Raw genomic sequence first — 26794 nt, forward strand, 5'->3', positions numbered from 1 at the left:
ATTTCTCCAATGGTTTGATGTGTCTTCATTACATCATCCTGGACTTCATCAGTCCAGGATTCACATCGTATATATGAGAGAAAGATAGAAGGGATCCCTACAGCTCTGCAGAATTTCAACTTTGTGGAAATGCAAAGTCTTGATGGAGCACTCTAGCATACAGCCATCCCAGTGCCTGCCTATCTTTGATAATTCTGGAGTCCATTTTCTTTGTCCAAAGACTTACTTCAGATGATTTTCTCCAAATATTTGAAGTTGTTTGCATTTGTCAGTGATTTTTGGTTGAACAGGCCTATTTGGCACGGGCTGGTAAACTGCGGTATAAAATACTTCTCTGACCCTAAATTATCACATTGATAGCATTTGCGTTCCAGGTTAATTCTCAGTTTGAATCAATCTAATTTGAACGCGTTGACCCATGACCACATGTTTCTTGACACTATGATTGTCAGGGAATTGCGCAGTCAGTGTCCAAATGGAGTCAGAAACGCTGACGCGAACTTGTAGCTTTATATAAATAAATGTATTTTACATTTAAATTTACAGCAGACAAGATAGTTAGGAACATCATGAGGTAAATCACAAAACAGCATTCCAAGCACCCAGAAGAAGAAAAAGGCGGGAAAAAGGGAAATTCCCAGGTTCACCTACAGCAACGAATCATAGCGTAGATTGCCTCATGCAGAAGCACATCATTACATCATGAGATAAATCGTCAGGTAAATCACAGAATTTAGTGCATATACAGAAAAAAAGGCGGGAAAAAGGGAAACTCCCCCTTTCACTTACAGCAACCAATCATAGCGTAGATTGCCTCATGCAGAAGCACATCATTACATCATGAGATAAATCATGAGGTAAATCACAGAATTTAGTGCATATACAGAAAAAAAGGCGGGAAAAAGGGAAACTCCCCCTTTCACCTACAGCAACCAATCATAGCATAGATTGCCTCATGCAGAAGCACATCATTACATCATGAGATAAATCATGAGGTAAATCACAGAATTTAGTGCATATACAGAAAAAAAGGCGGGAAAAAGGGAAAGTCCCCCTTTCACCTACAGCAACCAATCATAGTGTAGATTGCCTCATGCGCCCATCACTACCTCATGAGATAAATCATCATGTAAATCACAGAATATAGAACATGTACAAAAAAAAACGGTGGAAAAAAAAGGGAAACTCCCCCTTCTCACCCAGCAACCAATAATAATGCAGATTACCTCATGCAACATCCCGCCTAATTGTATTTTCCAACCAATCAACCACTGTGTCTTCTAGCCCAATACACCTTTTACTGTTCCAGCTATTAAATGAAATAGCAATTCTTGCCAAGAAAGAGTTCTAATAAATATTTCATCCAATCTCGTGGGTGGACAGACACCCTTCTGACAAATATGGTATTCAACATGAATTCACCACTTCTTTCCATGGATTTTTTTTTGTTTGGAATGCAGGTCTTTTGTCAAACAGTTGAACCCACAAGATCATTCACAAGATCCCCGAGCTCCAATTTTCCCCCCTACTGCCAGTAGAAAAAAAACGGCAGGGTCATTGTTAGAGCAGATGTTGTGAGCCTTGGTTTTCTCACATGCCACATTTATGATGCAATAAAAACTACCCAGTCACCACCCCAAAGCTTGAAAAGGGATTTGAGTTGATTACATTTGCACATTAAGGTGCTACGCTATAGTCGTTTGTTCGTGGTAATTATAAAGAATGGTGGACTGTCACCGAGAGCATAAAATTCCTGTTTCATTGCAGAATAGAATAGAATAGAATTGAATTCTTTATTGGCCAAGTGTGGTTGGACACACGAGGAATTTGTCTTCGGTGCATAACAGAGGTGGGTTCCTACCGGTTCGCACCAGTTCGGTAGAACCGGTTCGTCAAATCTACCGAAGCGGTTAGAAGAGCTTCCACCAGTGGACCCGGAAAGCAGGCCACACATACAGAAGAGGTTCCAAAAATTTTTTGAAACCCACCACTGGTCCTTGGATATGATTATTCTACACTATCATGCTCATATTTATAAAACTCAGTGCCTCTGTGAAAGGTAAGGATGACTACTGCGTTTGTGGTGCAATCAGAACATTGCGTGTGTTGAAGTTGTGTTAACGCAAACCAAAGATGCCTTTTAAAAAACAAGTTCACATCATATTCTCATGCAAGCCAGTGCTGTGTGTGAGGTAATTTAAGGTGGTTCTGACAAGTGTCGTTGGCATCTTCATATCTGGTCACATGGGTGGCAAGCCACTACCACAAAGGAGGCCACACCCACAGAGTAGGTTCAAACAATTTTTGAAACCCACCACTGGTGCATAAGCTCTCAGTGTACATAAAGAAACATAAAATAGAATACATTCATCAAGAATCATAAGATGCAACACTTAGTGATAGCCATAGTTTACTAAAAACCAATCAAATCAGACTAGGAAACAAATAATACAATACAAAAGATACAAGCAACATGGTTATAGTCATAAGTGGGGAGAGATAGGCACTAGGAAGGATGAGAAGAATACAGTCTTAGTAAATTATTTGACAGTGTTGTAAGAATTAGTTGTTTAGCAGAGTGATGGCATTTGGGGAAAAAACTGTCCTTGTGTCTAGTTGTTCTGGTGTGCAGGGCCCTATAGTGTCATTTTGAGTGTAGAAGTTGAAACAATTTATGTCCAGGATGTGAGGGGTCTTTAGATATTTTCACAGGCCTCTTTTTGACTCATGCAGTGTACAGGTCTTTAATGGAAGGCAGGTTGGTAGCCATTGTTTTTTCTGCAGTTCTAATTATCCTCTGAAGTCTATGCTTATCTTGTTGGACTGCAGAACCAAACCAGACAGTTATGGAGGTGCAGATGACAGACTCAATCATTCCTCTGTGGAACAGAATCAGCAGCTCCTTGGACAGTTTGAGCTTTCTGAGTTGGTGTAGAAAGAATATTTTTTTGTTGTGCTTTTTTGATGACATTTTTGATGTGAGGTGTCCATTTTGATGTGAGGTGTCGCTTCGGGAGGGGCACTTCCCCGCCGCACTTAAAACGGCGGTGGTGAGACCCCTCCTGAAGAAACCATCTCTGGATCCAGCTGTACTTAACAACTATCGTCCAGTCTCCAACCTCCCCTTTATTGGGAAGGTTGTTGAGAAGGTGGTGGCCTACCAGCTTCAGCGGTCCTTGGAGGAAGCCGATTACCTGGACCCCTTCCAGTCCGGCTTCAGACCTGGTTACAGCACAGAAACCGCTTTGGTCGCATTGACCGATGATCTCTGGAGAGCCAGGGATGGAGGTCATCCCTCCATCTTGGTTCTTCTTGACCTCTCAGCGGCGTTCGATACCATCGACCATGGTATCCTTCTGCGACGACTGCGGGAGGTGGGGGTGGGAGGCACTGTTTTGCAGTGGTTCTCCTCCTACCTCTCGGACAGGTCGCAGTTGGTGTTGGTCGGGGGACAGAGATCGACCATGAGGCCCCTAACATATGGGGTGCCGCAGGGGTCGGTCCTGTCCCCCGTACTATTTAACATCTACATGAAACCGCTGGGCGAGATCATTCGGAGGCACGGGATAAGATACCATCAATATGCGGACGATACACAGCTGTATCTGTCCGCCCCGTGCCAACTCAATGAAGCGGTGGACGTGATGAACCAGGGTCTTGAGGCCGTTAGAGACTGGATGCGGGCTAACAAGCTTGTACTCAACCCAGAAAAGACCGAGTGGCTGTTGTGTTTCCCTCCCAACAATTTGGCTAGCATTCCATCACTCAGGCTGGGGGGTCAAATTTTACACCCCTCAGACAGGGTTCGCAACTTGGGAGTCCTCCTGGATCCACAGCTGACCTTTGATCACCACCTGTCGGCTGTGACCAGGGGGGCATTCGCCCAGGTTCGCCTGGTGCACCAGTTGCGTCCCTATCTGAATCGGGAGGCTCTCACAACAGTCACTCGCGCCCTCGTGACCTCTAGGCTGGAATACTGCAACGTGCTCTACATGGGGCTGCCCTTGAAGAGCATCCGGCGACTTCAGCTAGTCCAGAATGCGGCCGCGCGAGTGATTGTGGGTGCACCTTGGTTCACCCACATAACACCTATCCTCCGCGAGCTGCACTGGCTACCTGTTGATCTCCGTGTGCGCTTCAAGGTGCTTCTTACCACCTATAAAGCCCTCCATGGTAGTGGATCTGGGCACTTGGGAGACCGCCTCCTGCCGATTACCTCCTCGAGACCGATTAGATCTCATAGATTAGGCCTCCTCCGAGTGCCATCTGCCAGCCAGTGCCGGCTGGCCACTACGCGGAGGAGAGCCTTTTCAGTGGTAGCTCCGACCCTCTGGAACGAGCTCCCCGTGGGGATCCGTACCCTCACCACCCTTCAGACCTTCCACGCAGCCCTCAAGAACTGGCTATCCTGCCAGGCCTGGGGGTAGAGATTGATCTGCCCCCACCCGAATGTTGGATGAATGTTGTTTACTTTTTAATTATATGTAATGTTATATGTTATTGTCTGTATTCCCCTTCCTATGAGTTGTTAGCCGCCCTGAGTCCCCTCAGGGAAAAGGGCGGCCTATAAATAAACCCATTCAATTCAATAAACCCATTCAATAAAGTACTTTAAATATTAAAAAGGAGGAGCTGACAAATGTTGGTGATCCTGAATAGAACACATCTAGTAATCTGACTGTAGATATTCCTCCCCTCCCTTTTTTCATTCCCCACCAAGCTTGCTGACTCCTTCCTACAGCCTGAGAACATGCTGTTCCATGCTTTGAATTTATTACACCTTCACAACGGTTCTTGTAACTGGACTTGTAAACAGTCCCAATTTCACCCTCCGTGAGCAACTTTAAGGAGCTTAAGCATGCACAGCCAAGCAGAGATTCATCACCCAAACAGGACGAAGAAGAAATCGAATCATAAAACAAAACTACAAATGTAGCCAAAAAAATAAAAAATAAAACACCTAATGGAAAAGTATTGCATTGCACAATTATATATTGATCCACCAGGTGAAGCTGTAAGACTGCTCATTAAATCCAACGGAAGGCAGGAACTCAGTTACTGGTTTATAGGAAACCTGTTTTTTTTTAAAAAAAAAAAATCTATTCATGGGATATTTTGTTATTTCACTGTAAAACAACCTGAGTTACAAACACAGAATTATAAAAGGAGCTTCTAATATCTTCTTAGTATAAGATATATATAAAACATTGTAGCAAATTACTTTGTTTCATTGTCATTGTATGTATATACAATGCACATGTATATTTACACATACAACAAAATTCACATAACACCCAAAGACCAGGCCCAACACACATAACCAGTGGTGGGATTCAGCCAGTTCGCACCTATTCAGGAGGACCGGTTGGTAACGTTCTAAGCAGTTCGGAGAACCGGTTTTGGAAGAAATTTTTGTTTTTCCCCACTTTACAGGGCTAATCCTGTAAGGAAGGCAGGAAGGAAACATTCTGGTGTTGTTTCTAGCCTAATCTTTATTGCCCTGCTTACAGAAACTGCCTCTCCAGTTAACCCTTATTTCCATTGTAACAACTAAGGCGAAGTGCATGAGCTCCTGTCCAGGAGCTCAAACCATATGGTCCTGTCCACCAATAAACCATCTTTCCAAGTAGCCTCCATGTCTCCAGTTTCTTTTCCCCCACTTGGAGCCGAACCCAAAAGGACATTTCTTTCATCAGGTCTTAAGTGTGGAAAATGGCCATAAGTCCCTTTTCTTCAGTGTTGTAACTTCAAACAGTCCCTAAACAAATGGTTGTAAGTCAAGGACTACTTATATAAGGTTTTGATTGCTGCATTCTACAAAAGGCAGATCTGGGCATCCAGAGCGTTAATCTTTATCTTTATCTTGTCAGCAGTAAAGCAACTTCTTTAGCTGTATGTCATCTATCAATTCCTGTTGTTCTTTCTGCAACATGGGCAGTGAGTATCCGAAGAGGTGAGATTTATTGCTGTGCCTGGTCATTAATCATTAATCGTGCCCAACACTACAAAAAAAACAATTGATTGGTTAGACTAGCCAGGGACAAAGACAGAACACACTGTTCAATGATGTCACACCAAGATAGGGAAGTGTTGCCATCATAGGACATTAGAAACATTTATATTCCCAGCAGGAAATTGCTTGCTATTCTACAGAAAAACTTGATAGCTCTTCTTTGCAAATATGCCTACTCGACTTAAAAGCTATTCAGGTTTTTTGAATCATCGTTATACCTTGGTAGGGCAACAATAGGAACAATTTATTATTATAGTCTTAGATCAGAACAAATAAAATCACTCAGTATATACACACTTAAAACGTCTAGTATAAAATAATAAATAACAACTAAAATTTGGAATCAAATCCGGTGTCAATTATATATGATCTGACTATATGATAATTGCAATCCCTTGGTAGGAATTTCCATCGTCTCTTCCATGGCAAAGTTCTCATTCTTTTTATTTATTCTTCCTTTCCTTGTATGGTGAGAATTGGAGAAAATACCATATCTTTTCCCCTGAAATGCATAATTTTATAATCCTCTACATCAGCATTTTTTAGTGTTAGTAACTTTGAAATATGTGGCTTTAACTCCTAGAATTCCCCACCAAGCATGCTTTTGGAGTAGAATAGAATAACAGAGTTGGAAGGGACCTTGGAGGTCTTCTAATCCAACCCCCTGTCTAGTCAGGAAACCCTACACCACTTCAGACAAACGGTTATCCAGCATCTTCTTAAAAACTTCCAGTGTTGGAGCATTCACAACTTCTGGAGGCAGATTGTTCCACTGATTGTTCTAACTGTCAGAAAATGTCTCCTTAGTTCTATGTTGCTTCTCTCCTTGATTAGTTTCCACCCATTGCTTCTTGTCCTACGCTCAGGTGCTTTGGAGAATAGCTTGACTCCCTCTTCTTTGTGGCAACCCCTGAGATATTGGAAGACTGCTATCATGTCTCCCCTAGTCCTTCTTTTCATTAAACTAGACATACCCAGTTCCTGCAACCGTTCTCCATATGTTTCAGCCTCCAGTACCCTAATCAGAAGTGATATTCAGCAGGTTCTGACCAGTTCTGGAGAACCGTAAATTTTGAGTTGTTTGGAGAACCAGTAAATACAGTACCACCTACAGTACCACCTCTGGCTAGCCCTTCCCCCATCTATTCTCTGCCTCCCAAGTCCCAGCTGATCGGGAGGAAATGGAGATTTTACAGTATCCTTCCCCTGCCATGCCCACCAAGCAACACCAAGCCACCAAGCCAAGCCCACAGAACTGGGAGTAAACAATTTTGAATCCCATCACTGCCCATAATCACCTTTGTTGCTCTTCTCTGCACTCTTTCTAGAGTCTTAACTTCTTTTTTTACATCCTGGCGACCAAAACTGAATGCAGTATTCCAAGGGTGGCCTTACCAAGATGTATAGATTCCCACTTCGAGAATTTCCCAGGTAGCATGCTGGCTAGAGAATTCTGGGAATTTAAATCCACACATCCTAAATTTACTGAGGTTGGGAAACACTGCTCTAAGTTATGTAATATTTATTTTATTTTTTACAGTTGTTTTATCGTATTATAAGACATAGGAAATAACATGCCGTACATTTTAGATAAAGTCATATTTATACTGTATACTCTAGCAATTATTAACACACTGGTATTTAGATAACTTAAACGTTTAAAGATAGAGAAAATAAAAGGAGGCTTACTATTAGTCCCTGCTTAATGACGGGGCACTTATTAACTGCTTCTAGTTACCACGGAACCTCAAAAGATATGTATGACTCCTGGTCTGGGGTTACGTCCACCAGCCAATGCCATCTGGCTACTACCCGGGGGAGGGCCTTCTCTGTAGTAGCTCCGGCCCTTTGGAATGAACTCCCCGCGGAGATCCGGACCCTCACCTCTCTCCAGGCCTTCCGGAAAGCCGTCAAAACCTGGCTGTGCCGGCAGGCCTGGGGTTGATGAGTTCCCCTCCCCTCTCGACTGGTATGGCTGTGTGATTTTCGTGTATTTTAATTATGTGTACTGTTGTTTATGTTCCCTTTCCCCCCTGAGTTGTTTGCCGCCCTGAGTCCCTCCTGGAGAAGGGCAGCATACAAATAAACCAAATACAATACAATACAATACAATGGGAGTACCCTCACCCACGTGGTCATGTGACCACATTTTGAGCACTTTGGTAACCAATTGCAATATTCGGTAGTCATGTGATGAAATTAAAAAACTTTTTTTTTTGGTAGGAAACTTCCCAGCAAGAAAACCATCATCGGAACCCCCCCTCCCGAAAACCACCATCTACTTAATGCCCGCTACAAAAAAGGTTATAAAATCAGATTGGTCACATGGTTATCTCAGTGTAAGTCTTTCTGACTTATGACAGACATTCTGGGCTCTATTACTGTCGTAAGTTGAGAACCACCTGTATGTCAGTGTTAACTACGATCTTGAAATGTCAAAATTAATAAGCAAAAAGTTCTTTCAATTTTACATCCAAAACTAAATATAGCATTTATAAATATCTGTAATTTACATCAAAATATTTGATGTGCAATAGAGATTTTGTGTCTTAAGCTTAACATTTAATAAGGTGGCTCAGTGGCCAAGATGCTGAGCTTGTCGATCAGAAATGTTGGCCGTTCGAATCCCTAGCGCCGCATAATGGAGTGAGTTCCAGTTACTTGTCCCAGCTTTTGCCAACCTAGCAGTTCAAAAGCATGTAAAAATGCAAGTAGAAAAATAGGGACCACCTTTGATGAGGAGGTAACAGCATTCCATGAGTCTTTGGCGTTGAGTCATGCCAGACACATGACCACGGAGACATCTTTGGACAGTGCTGGTTCTTCGGCTTAGAAACGGAGATGAGCACTGCCCCCTAGAGTCGGGAACGACTAGCACATATGTGCGAGGGGAACCTTCACCTTTACCTAACATTTAATACGATGGTCTTCTCTAATTGTTGCTGACTGTTGTTTGTGCATGCAAAAGAAAAGAAAAACAAAAACAAACAATAAATAAGTTTTTAAAACAGAAATTAAAAAAGACTATTTGATTTTTAATTTTCCTCTTTATGTGCCTCTACTGATTTATGGTTTTTATAAACATTTAGGCTCCCTTTGAAAGTAAGCTTTACTGTATATATTTGCTACGCTGCATAATAAATTGTATGTGGAGGAGCCATTCTTCCTGAAATGATTTGTTATTTTCTTATAATGCTTTCCTCCTCCTCTTTATTTATATGTTATTTTCTTCTCTTACTTATTTTCTAAGTTAGGAAGTTTCGATGCTGTGTCCTTTCCTAGGGGAGCATTCCTCTCCACTCCCTTGTTCCTTCTCTGCAATTTCCTCCTTGAAATGAGTTGTCACAATTGATTAACATTTTTTAAAAAGGGATTTATTTTAAAATCTGTGCTCCAAAATTGGAGGCAAATAGGCATAATTATGAACAGATTTCTCCTTAATCTAAAGCTAGGGCAGAAACTTCTTCTTTTTTCATTTGAAAACTCTTTGCGCTATTGAGGTATCTTCTCATTTTTTCTGGAGCTCTCAACTAGACAGAAAATGCTTCACTGTTTGTATAAAATGTAAGTCTGGGTGAACAGACCTGCTCTCACATCAGCATGGCTCATAAAATCAAGCCATCATTGGTTGCCCAGTCCAATTTTGAGTGAGAAAATTGGAGTGGAATCAGTGGTGGGATTCAAATAATTTAACAACCAGTCCTCTGCCCTTATGACCAGCTGGGTAGGCGTGGCTTGGTGGTCATGTGACTGGGTGGGCGTGGCCAACTCAATGTCACTCAGGTCGATGGGCGCTTCGCCTTAGCTGTTACAATGGAATAAGGGTTAACCGAAGAGGCAGTTTCTGAAAGCAGGGCAATAAAGATTAGGCTAGAAACAACACCAGAATGTTTCCTTCCTACCTTCCTTACAGGATTAGCCCTGTGAAGTGGGGAAAAAAACAAAAGATTTCTTCCAACAACTGGTTCTCCGAACTGCTTAGAAAGTTACCAACTGATTCTCCCGAATAGGTGCGAACTGGCTGAATCCCACCACTGAGTGGAATCCTCCAGAGAAATGGAGGAATCCTGCAGAGAAATCCTTAGGCTGTATCATACATTCGAACTCAATATTTCTGACTGTCTCTTCATGATGAGGGACATTATAATGTTTTATCTAGCTGGCTTTTCAACATCCTATAAAAATCATCCTCTTTTAACGACCTCATAACCCCTTGCGGGATGGAGTCTGGGCAACTGAATGGAGTTGAGTGTTTAGTGGCCGGATGCTTTTCCTGTTGCCAATGCGGAGGTTCCTCCCAGAGAGAGAAATATTTGCCTCTTCCTAGGATTGAACTCATAGCCTCCTGATTGTGAGGTGAGAGCTCCACTTCTAGGCAGTGGTGGGATTCAAATAATTTAACAACTGGTTCTCTGCCCTAATGACCAGCTGGGTAGGTGGGGCTCGGTGGTCATGTGACTGAGTGGGTGTGGCCAACTCAACATCACTCACGTCGATGGGCACGTCACCTTAGCTGTTCCAAGGGTTAACCGGAGAGGGAGTTTCTGTAAGCAGAGCAATATAGATTAGGCTAGAAACAACACCAGAATGTTTCCTTCCTGCCTTCCTTACAGGATTAGCCCTGTAAAGTGGGAAAAAACAAAAAGAGATTTCTTCCAACAACCGGTTCTCCGAACTGCTTAGAAAGTTAACAACCGGTTCTCCCGAATAGGTGCGAACCGGCTGAATCCCACCACTGCTTCTAGGCCACCACACCACTCATCAACGTCATATAGAAATGATAAAAACATAATCTTTAAGCCGTTTGATTCAAACACAGCAAATTTATTCCACTGAATTTAGGAAAGGCCTTTTCCCTTCCCTTCTCATCTCTTCCAGATACAATTCCAAGACAAGTCTAAATCTGCTATGGTCAACAGTTTGAAAATTGTGTGAGGCCACAGACAAAAGATTCGGAAGGCAAACGATATCCTGGGAAGCAGTGTTATTTTGCAGAAATCTTTACTCCGGTAAGTTCCTGGCAGAGAAAGGTGTGGAATTCCATATTTTGCGAGGAACCTATTAACAGGGCCGCCAGTTCTGAACTTCCTCATCTCTCTGCCGCATCTACAGACAAAACAATCCGTTGGCATCCCTCACTGCGGATGTCTGAAGCTTTTGCCAGGATATTTGAAAGCCTGCCAAGAACTTGGGTGGAGTCAGAAACGAGGAGGTCATCTAGGGTTACAAATGTTTACAACTGCCAAGCTAATTTTCCGAATCTTTCCGTTTAGTTCGAACCTACGGAAGAGCGTAGGTTTAATTCATAACCCCCACCAGCAAGCAAGTAGAAAGCATAAAAAAAAAAATCAGAGCAATGGCCTGTCATTTTTAAATTTAAAATTAAATATGTGGACTGGCTTACACCGAGGAACCTGTCTGTTGAGGTTCATAGTTAAAAAGTTGTAACCTATCTAGATACTGTAGATATCCTGGATTTGTAGCTGGGATACGGGATTGAAACTGCTGTGGTCACCTGAGCTAAGGACCTACACTAGGAACCAGGAGGGAGTTTTCTTTTTCTTTAAAGTTTTTTATTTTTTCATTTTCATAACAAATAACCACATGTATACTATTACATAACCAACATCATATTATATTGTTAAGTCCGTTAAGTTCTGGCTGCTCCAGCAGGCCGGGGGGCTCTCGAAATATCCAGCCCCTCGGAAATTGTGACTGTTGTATATTTTAATATGTTGTTTTTGTATTATCCCCCTCCCTTGTTTTATTGTAAGCCGCCCGGAGTCCTTCGGGAGTGGGCGGCATACAAATCAATAAAACTCTAAACTCTAAATGTTTACATCAATTCGTCTTACCATCAACTCCCAAAAACAATTATTGGCTCTTCTGCTCTCCATACACCATATTTGTACCCTATCCATCACTTTCTTCTCCCTCTCTCCTTCTCCTCCCTCTCTCCTTTCTTCCCTCTGTTGTCCTTCTCTTCTTTACTTCCCCTTCCTCTCTCCTTCTCCTCTCTCCCCTTCCCACTCCTTCTTTCTCTCCTCCTCTCCCCCCGCCCTCTCTTCTATCCCTCTCTTCTTCGCTTACCTCCTCAACTTCACACCCTTCCTCTCATTTACTTGGTGTATTTCAGCCTCTGAGCAAGCTCCATTTTATGTTGACGGTATTTATAATTCCTTTTCAATATACATATTTAATTTTAACATACTGTATATCTAGGAGGAAGTCTTTCTTGTTGGTTCACCTCTAGAGGACATTGCGGAGAAGCTGGGCCATAACCTTGGGATGATGCCCCACAGGATACTTTCATCTTGCTGATAAAATGTTATTGGGAGTGCACCCCAAACCTTGGAGTGAGATGCTATCAATGTAAGATAATTTAATCAAGAACGTCATGCAATAACTTTTATGAAGGATTTGCTATTAGAATAGCAGTTATAAAGAAGAAAAGTGAACCGCATAGAAAAAACAAGATATACAAAATTTATCACCATGTCAGTTAATACTTAGTTGAGTAACTAGCATGAATTGTCTCCCCATGGAGTGAACCACATCTTTTAGTTCTGCAACTGTTACAGTGTGAAACCAAGATTGAATGCTTGCTTCTATTAACTGGGTTTTATTCTGATCTATACCTTTTCATAGAATACAGGTAATTGAACAAACTTTGTTGCATTACATTCTTGATTGAATTGTCTTTCCATTGATATATCATTTTAGGGCACTACTCCAAAACAAAAGTGGTGTTATTAGCCACCAAACCTCAAAAATACATTTTCCCCCCAAAAGGTTTCCACAATTTTCCCCACTACTGTATATTTATAAATCTCCTTTTCTCATCGCATGCAGAAGATCACTGAAGATCATTCCAATAATACTTTTTTTTAAATTTCACTGAAAGTTCTTCCCTAGTTAAATGTAACTGGCTCATCCTGGGTCTGGGTTGATTTACTGTTCTTTCATCGTTTGTGATGGGTTGTTGGCCAAAACCAAAAGCACAAAAATAAAAATTGGGGAATTGGTGTTCAATGGTAGAATTTGGAGAGGCTCCCCAGTAGACTACAAATCAGCATCAATACGATGTTGGAGAAATCAAAATTTTATTGAAAGCATCCACAGGTTGTAAGCAAGAGATATCACCCAGGAGCATTAACAGAAGTTCCTTACTACAGTATTAAATACCGCAATCCCCACTGCAGGATGCAATTTAGATACACGGACCCTCGTTTAGTATCTCGTACAATAATAATCTCTTCAAACGTTAGGAGAAACTTCAGTAGCTCCTCTGGATGTGATGCACAACGGAAATTGAGTGGTGAACTTTGTTAAAACAATGAAGCTGGATGGACAAATGAAGCCATTCCCCTTCTTATGAGTTCATCTCAAGTCACACACTTCATAGACTGGATAATTTAGCCCTCCCCTAGCTGTTAGAATGGCTTAAGAAGGTTACAGATGTGCAGACTTCAACTCCCAGAATTCCCCATGCTGGCTGGAGAATTCTGGGAGTTGAAGTCCACACATCTTAAAATTGCTAAGGTTGAGAAACACTAAATTATAGAAACCCGGATTAATCCCATCTATCTCAGAGGTGGGTTTCACAGACGTTTATTACTGGTTCGGCGTGTGTGCGCATGCTCGCTTTGTGAGCTGTTTCAAAGATGGCCTGAAGTTGTTCCCACCTGCAAACCTTCTGTTGTGGCCCGCCAGCAGGCAATGGAGCTGGCAGCAGAGTCATGCAATAAGGAGGTTGGGGAGGAACATGGGCCAGTCCTGGAGGCTGGGAAAGGCTCGGACGAGGGCTCTGCATCGGAGGCAGAGAGGGGGCCAAGGCCGTCTGGCATTTCTCAGCTGCCATCAGAGCTAGACAGCAATGAGGCAGAGGAACAGCTGGAGCCTGTTCCCAGTGTGTGCATGCACAGAGCTGCCAGAAGAAAAGAACAGCTCAGAAATCGGGGTCGACTTGGGAGTAAAGCCACAGGTGGACGGTGAATGGCCCCTCCCATAGGAAATAAAAGAGGAGCGAAAGGGGAGTGGGCAATTCATTCATTTGTTTGTTCCAGGAGTGTGAAGATCTGTCCTGGAATCTCAGAGACTCTGTGCCAAGTCTTTCCTTGCACAGCATTGCGTTTGGAAAATATTTACATGGCAGATTTCCAAGCTAGATAAGGTCTGTGGTCATAACTTCACCTTTGAAAGACTGTTTGCCAGGCCTTGGCTGCGTGTGAATGAGAGGAATTCACATTCCTTTAATAAAAAGAGTTTTGTTGGGACTAGGAATCTTCTTTGTGCTTTTTGGGGAAGCCTAGGTCAGAACACATTCTTGTTGGGGTCAAAATGAAGCAAAGTAGCCGTGATTGCATTATTTTCTGACCACAGGTGAGCCTGGTGATGACTGTCATATCCATTATCAACCGATCACCATTGTGTGGTCCCAATGACTGTGTAGAAGCTGCTTCTGGGGGTTCACCGACAAAACCGCGAAGCCCTTATCCGCGCCGACATAAGTGCGGAGGGCAAATCCGCGCCGTCCGAAGCGCTAAGGAAAAAGGCGACCCTAGCGCGACGACATAACCGCGGAGGGCAAATCCGCGCCTTCCGAAGCACTCAGCACCCTAACCCTAACCCTAACCCTAAACCTAACCCCTAAACCTAATCCTAACCCTTACCTTAATTTAAATCGGCTTTCTGCCGCCGTGCTGTTTTAAAGTGCCCTTCTGTCGCTGCGCTGTTGTCGCCGCGGTGATGATGTCGCAGTGATGACGTCGCGGCTTTAGCGACGCAGTTTTGTCGCCGCTATTTTGACGAGCGCGGTTTTGTCAGGCCACGGCTTCTGGGTGACACCAGCCATGAGATCACCTGGATTTCTTGATCACTCCAAAACTATCGTATGATTGATCGTTCCCTTCTGCTTCATCCTGTCACACACACACTGTCTATCTCTCCCTTGGATTGTGCCAAAGATGCTTGTTCCAAAAGGCTATACTTGGTTTTTTTCCTTTGAAAAGGTTTTGCTTCTCATCCAGAAAACGTCTTCATGAAGATGATTTTTGGGGATGAGAAGCGAAACATTGTCAAACAAACAAACAAACAAACAACCCCTGAGAAACTCCAGTTGCTTTTTTTGGGGGGGGGGGGAAAGCACCTTTGGGACAACCATGACTTGGATGATTAAATAATCTCCATAATCTGAGCTATTTCAGAACATGGGCTTGGCACTCTTTTAGAAAAGCGCCAGACCAGAATCCAGAAATAGCCTGCGTGATGCACATCCCTCCAGCTTCAACCTCTGGAGCTTTCCATTTGTGGTTTGAGTCACTGGAGAAGGTGGCCAGACTGACCCTTCTTTAGAATCCTCCCAGGCTTCCATTCTTGCCCAGCCCAACTTAAGAAGGGTGACGGGTTTCCTGCCAGCAAATGACGCTCAAGAGGGAAGAGAAATAAAGGCAGGAAATCCACCAATAACATTCCTTGTTTTGAAATAAATAAGGACAGCACCATCGCTGGCTTTGTGTGTGTGTGTGTGTGTGTGTGTGAGAACAGAGTTTTGGAGGACACTGCGCTGCCCTAATTTTCACTCAGCCGTCTTGGAGAGCCAATTTTTCTTCCTGCATGACATTTTAAGAATTTTTTTTTTTAAAAAAACAACTTTCTGAAATAACACAGAGCAGATGAATGACATCCATTCTGTGAATATACAATCTACGCAGTGTCACTTTACTTACCGATGTGATTTTCATTTGATTTGTTTTCATACAATATTCTATGGCCGTGATGGCAAACCCATGGCATGCATACCGGAAGTGGCAAGCAGAGTCATCTCTCTGGGCACGAGAGCCGTCGCCCGTAGCTCTTCCAGGTTCCGGTGCGCGAACCGATGGCACGCATGCCGGAAGTGGCATGCGGAGCTATTTCTCCGGGCACGCGAGCCGTGACTTGTTGCTCTTCTGGATTCCGGTGCGTCAGCCAGCATGGAAGTGCTGGAAACTGGAGGAGCAGCCATCCAGTGTGCATGTGCGCACCGGGAAGATGGTCTTCTGGTTTCCGGTGCGCACATGTGTGCCAGCCTGCTAGTCTTCACGCATGCATGCATACCAGAAACCAGAAGGCCAGATGGCTGGTGTGTAGGCAAGTGCTGGAAACCGGAAGATCATTTTCCCGGCATGGGCATGCACACCGGGAAGTTTCTCTTCTCGTTTCCAGCCCGCCCGCCCGAACGGGCTCCCGTTAAGATTCGCCAACACTATTCTATGGCAATGGGAGCGTCAAAGATTTTCATACGATTAGAGGGACTGGAGCGGAATAAGCAGGAGATGGCGGCAAAATGTTCAAGGTTTCTGGCTCTATGTTGACATCTAATGGCCAGTCAGATTTTTGTAGAAAAATATCTGAAGCCTTATCAATATAAGATCCAACCCTCCACGCCCATTATACATCCAGTAGCCCAAAAGCACTCATATTATATCGTACCATCGTGCCAGTCTTCCAAAACCAGGGATTTCATGACAAAATTTAACACAGAATATATGATGTAGGATTTACGGTTTAATCGGAGGGACATCTGCCGTTTTTCCGGAAGACAACTGAATAAAGCCAATTCATAGTTAATATCAATTTATCAAAACATGGCCAGGCTTGTATTATTCCACCTTTGTCTGCTTTTAAGCCAGGTTTTATTAAAACTAAAGCCCACAACACCCATATATGATTAAAGACATATTGCCCAGGGATATTTAAACAACCATCTATTGCAATCAAGAAAAGAAAAGAAATCTGCTATGAAAAGAAATCTGGTTCGAAGGACAGAGGACTTCCAGAAAGCAAGCTGCAAAATCCATTTTCCTAGGTTTTTCCAGCTGCAAGATACAGCATTTTGAGGAAAAAATAAATCAAGATGTGCTAGCAATTGTGTGACCAAACTCTACCCTTTTGTGTGAGTGTGTCAGGCACCTGTACTAAATGGTAAAATAGGTAACATCTGAATGGAAAGGAAAGGGGATGAACATGCTTCTTAAGTAATAGGTAAAGGTAAAGGTTCCCCTCGCACATATGTGGTAGTACTTCCCGATTGTGCTCATCTCCGTTTCAAAGCCGAAGAGCCAGCGCTGTCTGAAGACGTCTCCGTGGTCATGTGGCCTGCATGACTAAACGCCAAAGGCGCACGGAACGCTGTTACCTTCCCACCAAAGGTGGTCCCTATTTTCCTACTTGCATTTTTTACATGCTTTCGAACTGCTAGGTTGGCAGAAGCTGGGACAAGTAATGGGAGCTCCCTCCATTACGCGGCGCTAGGGATTCGAACCGCCGAACAGCCGACCTTTCTGATCGACAAGCTCAGCGTCTTAGCCACTGAGCCACGGCGTCCCTCATCCTTAAGTAATAGTTGGGTGCAAATTGAGAAATGGATATTCTGATTCCGTTTTCAAAACTTAAATTCACGAAGCTGGTGAACAGTTCTGCTTTTTGCGCTGAAAGATGAAAAACTAATACACATGAAACAAGTTTTAAAAATACAACATGGAAAGTGGTAGAATGCTGCTCCCCATTTGTTCATATTCAGTATTTCAGCTGCTTCTGACAATAATACAATAAGCAATTGTTTCTGAAATGTGATTGTTGCTGCCATCGGTCTTTTTCGGACTTGACAATCAGTTATTTTATTTTTTTTTAAGTTTCCTGAGCTATTCAGTTTTTATTTGGCGGGACTGCCACTTCCTAAGAGTTTGTTGTTCTTTTAATAACCGTTTCCATTTTCACCGTTCTTCTATGCGCAGCTACAAAGGGTTAGTTATCAGTAGAGATCATTATGAGATGTTGTATAAGCTTGGAGGTTCTTTTAAGGGGAAAAAAACAACAACTGGGCAGCGATCCAACAGTTTAGAAGGCCAATTTCTTTACAGGTGTTTGCATATCAGTCCTGATCTGCTTCTTTGTTGTATAATAATCTGCAAAAAAAAAAAAAATTGCATAAGTAAATAAATAAATATCCACACCAACAAGTAACGGCAAGAAGGGATACATGGAAAGGTTTCTCCAGAGTGAACAGGGTGGAAATCTTATGAAAAAGGAGATGGGAGGGGAACAAAGTCAAGATATGTATTCTCTTATTTCTGGAACGCCCCCCCAATAAAACCAATCCCCAATTACTTTTCCTGCATTAAAAGCAATCTGAGAAATGACTAGGCTTCTATCAAGGGGGCAGAACCCAGGTCAAAAAAAGTCAAGATGGCAGTTTAGACTGCGCAGTTAAATACTCTTTCTCCATATGCGTCATAGATCAAAGCTGGTATTCGATTGGTTTGGATTGCCCGAACCAGTAGCGGAAATCGTGGGTGGCTCCGCCCACTCTATGGCATCCCATTTAGGCCCTTTTTATTTTGGCCAAAAGCGTATGCGCGGAAGGATCTGCACATGCGCGGAGGTGGTGTGTGCGCTCACATTTGTGAACTGGTAGGGAAGTTAAGTATATACCACTCCTGTCACAGATGCATATAAATAAGGGGATATAAAATAAGATTTTTTTAAAAAAAACAACAACAGTTCAGGTAAAAAAGGAGGGGAGCCTTTCGTGTGCACCCACATTTACCATCTTGACTTTTTTTTATTTCCCCATGGACACCTGTGATTTACACTGTATGTGACTCGTTTAATAAAACATCCAGGTAGCAAACCTTGCATTTTACTATCTGGCTGTTTTATCTGACCAACTTAATAAGATCACCTACATTTCTTTGAAGACAAATTTTGCCGCATTCTCCCGAAAATAAGACAGGGTCTTATTTTCTTTTGATCCCCTGAAATAAGCACTTGGCTTTATTTTCAGGGAGGTCTTATTATTTTTGAGGTGCAGGAAGCGGCGAGCGTGGTCACCCCATGTGTGGCAATATTTTCAGGGAGGGCTTATATTCAGGGGAGGGCTTATTTTAGAGCATGCCCTCAAAAGCCCAATTGGGCTTATTATCCGGGGAGGTCTTATTTTCAGGGGAAAAGGGTATTAAAAGGATATTGAAGTGAAAGATCCCGAGCAGCATATAACTAGTCTTTGGCTTATGGCCACAATTGAGCCCGTCATTAAAGGGATCATCATGTGACTGAAGCCAATTCACAACAAAAAATTTTGCAGCAGTTATTAAGCAAGCATAGCAGTCATTAAACAAATGCCACGGTTGCTAAACGAACCTATTTTTCATAATGGGCATTTTTGGGGGGGCTGGAAACTGAAAATAAAGACCAGTTTCTGTCCAAAAGAAACTTGTACTTGAGAGACCGCCTCCTACCAATTACCTCCCTACGACCTATTAGATCCCACAGATTGGGCCTCCTCCGAATATCATCTGCTAGCCAATGTTGACTGTCGACCTCTCAGGGGAGGGCCTTCTCTGCGGCTGCTCCGGCCCTCTGGAACAATTCGGATTCGGAGATTCGGATCCTCACCACCCTTCAGGCTTTCCGCAAAGCTATCAAGACTTGGCTGTTTCGGCAGGCCTGGGGCTGATGAGTTCCCAGCCCCACTTGAATTGTTGTGACTGTTGGGTTGTTTTTAAACTGTTTTTGTATTGTTTTTGTCGTTGTCCGTTGTTGTATTTCCCCCCTCCCCTACTTTGTTTGTTAGCCGCCCTGAGTCCCTCGGGAATAGGGCGGCATACAAGTGTAATAAACAACAACAACAACAAAAACACATTGTAAATGACAGTCACATGACCAGGGAAGGAGACGGCTCTCAGAATTTCAAATCTGGGTTGTAAGCGGCCTGAGGGACATCCATTGTGACTTTGAATGGTTGCTAAGCAACCAGTTGTAAGTCAAGGGCCATCTTAGGTAGCCCTCGACTTACAATCTTTCACTCAGTGACCATCGAAGTTGCAACGGTCTTGTAAAAAGTCACGTCTGATCGTTTTTCACACTTCGCTGCAGCATCCCAACGAGTCACCTGATCAAAATTCAGATGCTTGGCAACTGGCATGTACTTATGACAGTTGCAGTAGCCCGGTGTCATGTGATCACTTTTCTCAATCTTCTGATAATCAAATTCAAAGGGGAAAGCAGAGTCATTTAACAACCATGTTACTGACTTAATAACAGCAGTGATTCGCTTCACCACAGGGGCAAGAAAGCTCATCGAATGGTGCAAAACTCACTAAGCCACTGTCTCGCTTACCAACAGAAACACTGGGCTCAGTTGTAGTCGTAAGTCAAGGACGGCTTGTATTTTGGGATGGTTTATTTTTATGAGCCTTTGTAAAAATTTGACTTTGACTGGCATAATGGTTATCGGATAAAATAGGAATGGCACCCCTCTGTTTAAATACAGGTGGTCCTCAACTTAGGACCACAATTGAGCCCAAAATTTATGTCGCTAAGTGAAACGTTCGTTAAGTGAGTTTTGCCCCATCTTACGGCTTTTCTTGCCGCAGTCGTTAAGTGAATCATTGCATTTGTTAAGTTAGTAACCCAGTTGTTAAATGAATTTGGATTAGCCATTGACTTTGCTTATCAGAAGGTCACAAAAGCGGATCACCTGCCCCCCCATCCCCCAGGAACACTGGGACCATCATAACTATGAACCCGTTGCCAAGCGCCTGAATTTTGATCACATGACCCCCCAGGGATGTTGCAATGGTCGTAAGTGTGAAAAATGGTCATACGTCACTTTTTCAATGCTATAATTTTGAACGGTCACTAAATAATCTGTTGCAACTTGAGGATTACCTATAATAAGGATGCCACACCAGAGCGATTGGCAGCGTTCACCTCCTATTACCGTATTTCCCTGAAAATAAAACCTAACTGGAAAATAAGCCCTAGCATGCTTTCCCCCCAAGATGCTCATAATATAAGCCCTACCTAAAAATAAGCCCTAGTTAAGATAGTCAGTCAGATGGATGCATTTTGTACGTCCGTTGCAACAACAGCAAAAAAGGCCTCACCTGAAAATGAGCCCTAATGCGTCTTTTGGAGCAAAAATTAAGTCTTGTTGGGGTGGTGGTCTTATATTTGGGGAAATATGGTAGGTGGGTTTTTCGGTAGGACTATCATTTTGCAAAACGCAAAAGAAGCATTAGCAATAGCAGCAGCACTTAGACTTATATACCGCTTCACAGTGCTTTACAGCTCTCTCTAAGCGGTTTACAGAGTCAGCCTCTTGCCCCCAATAATCTAGGTCCTCATTTTACCCACCTCGGAAGGATGGAAGGCTGAGTCAACCTTGAACCTGGTGAGACTCGAACTGCCGAATTGCTGGCAGCCTGCAGTTAGTAAAATTAGCCCGCAGTACTGCATTCTGACCACTGTGCCACCAAGGCTCATTAGATGGGAACAAAGAGATCAAGAAAACAGAACCTCTTTCCTGTTCTTCTGACTTTTACACCCTGGATGGGGGCATCCCTAATCCAACTCTCTATGCAGAGTCAGGACTGAAATCCACCTTAAGGACCTCACCATGGCCAGGTGTTAAGATCTTAATCTTCAGGGCCCCCTTTTAAAAATGTAGGCTGTTCCTGTTCATGCTTCCTATTGTGGCCCGCCAGTGGCCAGTGGAGCTGGCAGCAGATTTGGACAGTGAGGAGGTTGGGGAGGAACCTGGGCCAATCCTGAAGTCTCTGGAAGGCTCTGATGAGGGCTCTGTGTCAGAGGCAGAGAGGGGGCCAGGGCTGTCTGACAGTTATCAGCTGCTTTCAGAGTCGGACATCAGTGGGGCAGAAGAACAGCTGGAGCCTGTTCCCAGTGTGTGCACACACAGAGTTGCCCGGAGAAGGGAACAGCTAAAGAACAGATGTCAACCTGGGAGTAAGGCCACAGGTGGACGATGAATGGCCCCTCCCAGAGGAAATAAAAGAGGAGCGAAAGGGGAGTGGAGTTTGCAGGAGACAATAAGTTCGCTTAATTTGTTTGTGACTCTCCGAGACTATTGCCAAGTTTTGCAGATATCGACCTGGCAGCTCTCCAAGCCAGATAAGGTCTATGACTGTAAATCCTCCCTTGAAAGACTTTGCTAGATGGGAATGAGCAGAATTCAGTCAATTAATAAAAAGGGTTTTTGTCGGATTAGTTCAATTCATGAAGGTGAAGATCTGTTCCTGACTTCTTGCCAAGTATTGTCTGCTACGGAGTGGCGTTTGGAAGATATCGGCCTGGCAGCTCTCCAAGCCTGATAAAGGCCTGTAGTTGTGAAATCTCTTGAAATCTTGAAATCTCATGCTGGAGAGGAATTCACTTTAAATCAGGGGGTCTCCAACCTTGACAACTTTACGACTTGTGGACTTCAACTTGCAGAATTCCTCAGCCAGCAGATGTTGGCTGAGGAATTACGGGAGTTGAGGTCCACACGTCGTAAAGTTGCCAAGGTTGGAGACCCCTCTTTTAAACTAAATAAAAGGGGTTTTATCGGGACGAGGAGTCGGCTTCATGCTTTTGGGAAGCCTAGGTCAAAACAGCTCCTGCCATTTACCCTTTCAGCCCGTGGAATTGCAACCTGAATCTGAAGAGCCTGCGCTGAAAACGGCGCCTGGATCTACATACCTGTCAAATACGTCTGTCTTCGCTTCTTCCCGAGCGTCACAGTTTTGATCGCTCTGCCTCTTTCCACCTCTCTCCCCGGGAGGCGAACTTTCCCTTCTCTGTCCACAGTCCTGTTCGCGGGCTGCAGAGGTGGGCGAGACTCCCGGGCCACGTGCGTGTGGTAGAAGGCGGGGACCTCGTGGCCCTGCAGCTCTTCCCACTGGAGGAGACCCACGACGGGAACGTCCTGGGAGAAGTCGAAGTTCCACCTTTGCTTCGCCTGTTCCATGCTGGACCTCATCATGCTCTGGAACTCCTGCAGCAAATGGTCGTGATCCACTGGTCCAAAAAGATTCCTCCTAGTGGGGGCTGTTTTGGCCGAAATCAGGTCCATCTTTTCTCTCCCGTCCGGTCTATCGTTGAAAAGAGCGTCAAATACCAAGGACCTGTTGAGAAGAAAACAAACTCAGTTTTGGTTTCTTTGATTCACAAAAGGGGATTAAGTACTGAGGTTCAGTGTCCAAGATTCTCCACTCCTGGTAGTAGGGGAAATACCTTAGAGCAGTGTTTTACAACCTGCTGGCTGAGGAATTCTGGGAGTTGAAGTCCACACTTCTTAAAGATGTCAAAGATGAGAAATATTGCCTTAGACTAGTGGTATCCAACATGGCCGCCAGGCCCCACAGGGGGGAAATTTGATTTTTAATGGGGGCAATTTGAACCTTGTTTAAACCAACTTTTTAGGCTTCCTCCATATGAGTAGGGTTTACTTTTTGAGTAAAGTAAGATTTATATGTTAAGGGGGAGCAATCAGGATTTTAGACATGCTTAGGTGGGGCACGGCCAAAAAAAGGTTGGGAACCACTGACTAAGGAGTCCTTCCCTTCCTTTCCCTTCCCTTCCCTTCCTTTCCTTTCGCTTCCCTTTCCTTTCTTCCCTCGCTCCACATTCTAATATCCCTCCCTACTTGGAACAGTTTATATCCTCCGATGTTACCTTAACAGTTCCTAGGTCCTTGGTTAGGACTCGAGCTGTTGAGCTACCAACCAGCCCCAAAGGCTGTGAATCTCACCAAAGATTAACCAAATAACAACAACAATAATAATGCAACCCCTATCAACTATTAACACCAGTCACTGATATTTGTGACACATCTTTAAATGTTCACTTGACTGAGTTTCATGTTTAGTGAATAAAGTATATAACAATAACAATAAAAATTTGAACCACGGCTTCTGCACCAAGGAATTTAAATTTATCAGACTTGAACATTCTGATTCTACAAAAAACCACCCTACTTGGAACAGTTTATATCCTCCGACGTTACCTTAACAGTTCCTAGGTCCTTGGTTAGGACTCGAGCTGTTGAGCTACCAACCAGCCCCAAAGGCTTTGAATCTCACCAAAGATTAACATAATAATAATAATAATAATAATAATAATAATAATGAGGAGGAGGAGGAGGAGGAGGAGGAGGAGGAAGGAGGAGGAAGAAGAGAAGGAGACTCGAGCTGTTGAGCTATCAACCAGCCCCAAAGGCTGTGAATCTCACCAAAGATTAACCACATAATAATCAGTTCCTAGGTCCTTGGTTAGGACTCGAGCTGTTGAACTACTAACCAGCCCCAAAGGCTGTGAATCTCACTAAAGATTAAATAATAATAATAATTCTATTCATTTCCCCCTCTTTAACATATCTTCTAATGAAGATATATTATTGCTTATAATAATCGTAACAATCATATTAATCATCATCATATTGTTTACATTACTCCACATTTCAATCCCACTATCACAACTACCACTTCCACACTTTTGGCCATAACCTAAGGTTCCCCCTCATCCCCCAGCCTTCTTATCTTAGGGCTGAACATTCAGGATGCCTTCATCCTGCCCCCCCCCAACTGACATCATCCCTGTCATCCTTCTCCTTCCCTTGGGGTGGATCAGCCAGCCGGCCCTGTCTTGAGACAGGGTGGGTGGTGGGTGGGAGGACGATGATGACCGGCGCCGTGACCCATCAAAAGCGTGAACGTCATAAGCGCGCCGACAACACCGCGGCGCTAAAACCATGATTTCAAAAGCGCGCTGACAACAGCACGCCGACAACAGCGCGCTGACCGAAGCGCGATTTCACTTAAGGTAAGATTTACAGTTAGGTTTAGGGTTAGGTTTAGGGTTAGGTTTAGGGTTAGGTTTAGGGTTAGGTTTAGGATTAGGTTTAGGGTTAGGTTTAGAATTAGGTTTAGGGTTAGGTTGAGGGTTAGGTTGAGGGTTAGGTTGAGGGTTAGGTTACAGCGTGCTTCTGTCGGCGCGCTTTTGTCGGCCCGCTTCGACCACAATAATACATGGGGAAACAATTGATACAAACTCAAGGTAAACCACTCCAAACTCAATTGCAGAAAATACGACTTCAACAACAGAGTGATCAACGCCTGGAATGCTCTACCTGACTCTGTTGTTACTTCCTCAAACCCACACAGCTTCAACCTTAAACCGTCTACCCTGGACCTCACCCCATTCCTAAGAGGTCCGTAAAGGGGGCGTGCATAAGCGCACCAGTGTACCTATTCTCCCTGTCCTACTGTCCCCATTTATTCGGTCCCCATTTCCTGTGTTCATGTCTATGTTTATGCTTTATACCTGTTACCTTGTACATATTTGACAAAATAAATAAATAAATAGAATAAATAAACCCATAGAAAGAAGAAGATAGAAACGAATTGGAGTATTATAAAGTGTGGAGCAGATGGTATAAATCAGGGGTAGTCAACCTTTTTATACCTACCGCCCACTTTTGTATCTCTGTTAGTAGTAAAATTTTCTAACCACACCGGTTCCACAGTAATGGTGATTTTATGAAAACCTAATGAAAATGGTTTTAAAGAATGCTATGAATTTTTTTTAAAAAGTCAATTAAATTTTAAAAAAAGGAAAGTCCTTCAGTATCGGACAAAACCCCTACCGCCCACCATGAAAGCTGGAACGCCCACTAGTGGGTGGTAGGGACCAGGTTGACTACCACTGGTATAAATGGTTGGGCGATTGACTGTATAAGAAGTAAGTATTATCTACAACAAGTATGATAACACTGTATAGAACTGAAAATATGATTATAAGAGCCGAGGTGGCGTAGTGGTTAGGGTGCAGTACTGCAGGCCACTTCAGCTGACTGTTATCTGCAGTTCGGCGGTTCAAATCTCACCGGCTCAGGGTTGACTCAGCCTTCCATCCTTCCGAGGTGGGTGAAATGAGGACCCAGACTGTGGGGCCGATATGCTGACTCTGTAAACCGCTCAGAGAGGGTTGAAAGCCCTATGAAGCGGTATATAAGTTTATTTAAATAACAAATAATAAAATAATAATTATATTATTATATTCTAAGTGACTATATAGTATAGAGTATATTAGAGAACGTAGTAATAGAACTTATGTAAATATGAATGATATTAATGATACTGAAACGGACTGGCTGTAATGAGTGGAAATTTGTGTTTTGTTTCTTGTTTAAATAAGTTCAATAAACATTATTTAAAAAAATAAAAATAAACCCAAGCCTGCCGCTCATGGCTTTGCGAAGTCACCGATCACCCCATGAAGCCCTCTCCCATTCCAGGACAGCCCCCGCCTTTCACAAAATTTCCCCCCAAGTTTCTGGGGCTCCAACCTGACTCTTGCAGCTCCGGATCCACCCTCCAGCTGTTGAAAACGGCTCTGGCTGAACCCGCTGGGAAGATGATGTGCCTTCAAAGTCCTTCCCAGCTTAGCCTCCCTCTGGCATCTCCTGGTGGTTCCCCATCCAAGGACCCAAATCCAGAGCCAGGCAAGCTCAGCCGGGCCACTGAAGGTGCTTCCACTCGGGCTGGGAGACGAACCTCTCTGCGCGGCCGAGGCTGCCGAGAAGGGAAGGGCAGGGCGCCAGCGGTTGCGCAGCCAGCCAGCGGCGCTTCCGAGGGGCCGGGCTCGTCAGTTGCCCAAGCGGGCCATCCCTTTCTCTTCGCGGTTCTTGCGGCGGGAAACTCCCCGCCCCGGCGACGTGAAGCGCGGCCGCCCAAGCGCGCAGCTCCGCGCCAGCCCGCGAAAGCCGGTATCCCCCGCGGGAGCGCGGCCCCGGGCTTTGGATCCCGGGCGCGTTGTTTTCACGGGGGAGGTGGTTCTGAAGGAAAGCAGCGGGACTGGGGGACGTAAACGGGACATGTTACGATACAATATAATAGCAGAGTTGGAAGGGACCTTGGAGGTCTTCTAGTCCAACCCCCTGCCTAGGCAGGAAACCCTATA

At 43.9% G+C, this 26794-nt stretch overlaps 1 protein-coding gene across 1 annotated transcript; it reads right to left on the reverse strand.

The window, feature by feature from the left end:
* Positions 1-17507: 17507 nt before the first annotated feature.
* On the reverse strand, positions 17508-22972 carry LOC148044189 (cyclin-dependent kinase inhibitor 1-like). The gene is made up of 2 exons (XM_087722252.1): positions 22535-22972; positions 17508-17961 (listed from the first exon to the last, which is right to left on the reverse strand). Exons 1-2 carry the CDS (start codon positions 22905-22907, stop codon positions 17894-17896), a joined length of 441 nt encoding a protein of 146 aa, XP_087578378.1. The 5' UTR covers positions 22908-22972; the 3' UTR covers positions 17508-17893.
* Positions 22973-26794: the final 3822 nt, after the last annotated feature.

This window comes from Thamnophis sirtalis, unplaced genomic scaffold, assembly GCF_051295495.1.
Source record: "Thamnophis sirtalis isolate CommonGarterSnake01/CBP01778 unplaced genomic scaffold, rThaSir2_p1.2 scaffold_9, whole genome shotgun sequence".
In the NCBI taxonomy this organism is placed as follows: Eukaryota; Metazoa; Chordata; class Lepidosauria; order Squamata; family Natricidae; genus Thamnophis; species Thamnophis sirtalis.

Bases quoted from the DNA above. Each gene is read 5' to 3' on its own strand.
- LOC148044189 (XM_087722252.1), bottom strand. From the start codon at position 22,907: ATGGACCTGATTTCGGCCAAAACAGCCCCCACTAGGAGGAATCTTTTT. The intron at 17,962-22,534 runs GTATGTAGATCC...TTTTTTTTGCAG, and splicing joins AAGACAGACGTATTTGACAG to ATTATTATACAACAAAGAAG.